Below are 2,882 nucleotides of genomic sequence, written 5' to 3' on the forward strand. Positions count from 1 at the left end.
TATTACGTGTGTGTGTAAATGTAAGCATACTTTATTTTTTTACCTTTAGGCACTAGTATTTGTAAATATTCTAATAAAATAATAATAAAACAATACAAAAAAGCATTTTGTTGGAAAAAAAAATTGTACAAATGCAGTACCTAAAATGGATTGAACGATATTTTGTCCAAGTTTTCACGTTGCAATTGAACGCACCGTGGAATCTGCTGGAAAAGACCGGAAAGAAAGAAACAGCGCCATCTCGTGGTGTTTTACTGGTATTACACAAGCGAAGCTCAATAAATATAAAAAGTGAGCACATCTGTTTGTAATGAATTAAACCATTTCAAAATCAGGAATGTCAAAAATGTTTAGTGTTATGTGCTACACAAGCGGTGATTTTTAAATCAGTGTCAAAATAGAAAAAGGCCAATAAAAGTATTAATATGATTTATACAGTATTATAAAACAAATGACTCGTTTTATCCCTAGTTTCCACAGCTATGGAGATTGTTCAAACTTAAGTTGTTTGCGGTTATTTTTGTTTTAAATAAGGGGTAGACGTAAGATTTGTTTCTTCTTTCTGCACACTTTTCATTCAGTGTTTGAAATACTTTTTCCAATGGATTTTTGTTTTGTTTCTCATAATTAATGAAATGAAAGAAATATCAAATTAATGTCTTATGGGATGTAAAATAAACATTAAGTATGCAGTGCACATTTTTCTTATCATAGTATTTTTAGGGTTTTAAAAGGGTAAGTGAAAGATTAGGTAATAATAATAATAAAAATCCCCACCTTGCTTCGGCCATCAGCCTGCAGGGGGCAGCAGGAGCCTCCGAGCGGAGCGGGTTCAAACACAGACTTCGAGTCGTTGTCTGTATCCTTACGTCTGTCGGGCCTTTCTTACGGGCTGCAAAAACAATATAYCTCTGGATTTTCGTTCAAACATTCGCGGTAAGTAGCCATGTATTTAATTTGCCTGCTTAAGTTGGTCTGAAAGTGGTTTTTCCATGTTGATTTGAAACCGACTCGACGTGGTCGCTAGTAGGCCTCGCTGACATAGCAAACCCACAGAGGAAAGTCTTGTTGTTTATTCTAGCAGCCTGATTCGCAACCATTAAACATCGTTGTAAAATTTTGATTGTTTTACAAATCCAAGCCGCCTATTGTTAATTTTATCCTTTTCAGAGCACGTGTTTTGTTTTTATCCACTGTAAACGCGTGTAAACTAGCTAACTATTAGCATGGTCGTCATTAGCCCATATGCTAGGTTAGCTAGCTAGGAAATATTCGGCCATTTTTGTTCAATTAATAAAATTTACTACCAAACTTACAAACACAGCACAAAATGAGGTTCATATTTACTTAACTTTGTCTTTGGTGTCTAAATAGTATCTTCAAATACGTGTATATATTTGCATGATATGACGAGTTGTCAACTAGCTAAAGTTAGCTTGTTGTTTGCTAGTCATACACGAGTAAATAAGTTAATGTGTCGGTGTGCGTTTGTTTTATTGACCCTGAGCTACCGCCGGGTGACCATGTCTCATGAAATGTAACTTTCGTTACAGGAAATGCCCTCGATAAAACTGCAGAGCTCTGATGGGGAAATCTTCGAAGTWGACGTCGAAATAGCGAAACAGTCTGTCACCATTAAGACCATGTTAGAAGGTAAGATCCTTCAAGTCCKTATAAACTTTTGTGTGACTTTACAACTAAAAAAACGACCATAAAGTGAAGGATTAAATTTATTTAGTAAGAAAATGATTGCCATATTATAGCAGACTGAGGCTGATTGTTTATATATTTGCCAGATTTGGGAATGGATGATGAAGGAGATGATGATCCAGTTCCTCTTCCTAATGTGAATGCTGCTATCCTTAAAAAGGTAAAGAACACACACCTGTCTCTCTCACACACCCTGACTGATTCCCAGCATGATGTATCAGCAAAATTATGATACATTTTTTTCAGGTTTTCTGGACAGAAAATGATCAATTTTGTCACAAAGTGGTTTTATGTGTTGATCCTGAGGAGCTGCAGCTGTTTGAAATTTTGTTGCAGATGTACAGTCTTAGTTAAATCTGTGCACATGTTTCCCTTCAGGTGATTCAGTGGTGCACTCATCACAAGGACGATCCCCCTCCTCCCGAGGATGACGAGAACAAGGAGAAGAGGACAGATGACATTCCTGTATGGGACCAGGAGTTCCTCAAAGTGGACCAGGGCACCTTGTTTGAACTCATTCTGGTAATTTCATTTGACATGTTTAGTTAATTAAGGCAGACTGCATTAGTTCTTTATGAAATGGGTGTTCAGACCCAGACTCTTATGGTCTGCTTCTGTCAGTGTTTGTTGGGGGAGCTGTTGTTAAAGGCTTTWTCAGGAAAACAGTTCTGTGAAATGACCGGTCTGTCTTTATACTACGTCTGGCTGTTCAAAAATCTCTGCACCTGGTCGTGTTCATTTATGCTACGTTCACACCGAATGCGTTTTGAGCGGCCAAAAAGAGCAAAACGCCTTAGGTTGTACGCGCTACGTTCAGACCGAAAACAGCACTAGTGTTCAGACGTGAAGCAGCAGCAGCGAGGTGTGGGAGGACCGTCTGTCTTCGGCAGGTGAATAAAGATAAAATAAAAGAAAATGGCTTCGATTTATTTACTAAAGAGCAAGCGAACGTTGCGCACAGCAGATTATTAAGCTTGCGTACGCACAATATGAGCCCAGAAACTTGCGTACGCCACTTTTTTACGCCAAAGTTGTGATTTATAAAATCCAAACTTGATGTGAAAATGTGCAGTGCCTCACACCAGCTCTGACCCATGTGTACGCTCATTTTGGAGACGGGAAACTGCGACACAGATGGTGAAGTGAGGAATTAGAGCCACACTGTGTAATGA

At 38.4% G+C, this 2,882-nt stretch overlaps 1 protein-coding gene across 1 annotated transcript in view; it reads left to right on the forward strand.

The window, feature by feature from the left end:
* Window positions 1-794: 794 nt before the first annotated feature.
* The window catches only part of skp1 (S-phase kinase-associated protein 1), a 5,679-nt gene continuing 3,591 nt past the window's right edge, over window positions 795-2,882 (forward strand). Inside the window, exons 1-4 of the mRNA XM_014018418.1 lie at window positions 795-936; window positions 1,554-1,653; window positions 1,797-1,870; window positions 2,089-2,232. Of these exons, the coding sequence (XP_013873872.1) occupies window positions 1,557-1,653; window positions 1,797-1,870; window positions 2,089-2,232 (315 nt within the window). The 5' untranslated portion in view covers window positions 795-936; window positions 1,554-1,556. The remainder of the gene's footprint in view (window positions 937-1,553; window positions 1,654-1,796; window positions 1,871-2,088; window positions 2,233-2,882) is intronic.

This window comes from Austrofundulus limnaeus, unplaced genomic scaffold (assembly GCF_001266775.1).
Source record: "Austrofundulus limnaeus strain Quisiro unplaced genomic scaffold, Austrofundulus_limnaeus-1.0 Scaffold192, whole genome shotgun sequence".
Taxonomy (NCBI): domain Eukaryota; kingdom Metazoa; phylum Chordata; class Actinopteri; order Cyprinodontiformes; family Rivulidae; genus Austrofundulus; species Austrofundulus limnaeus.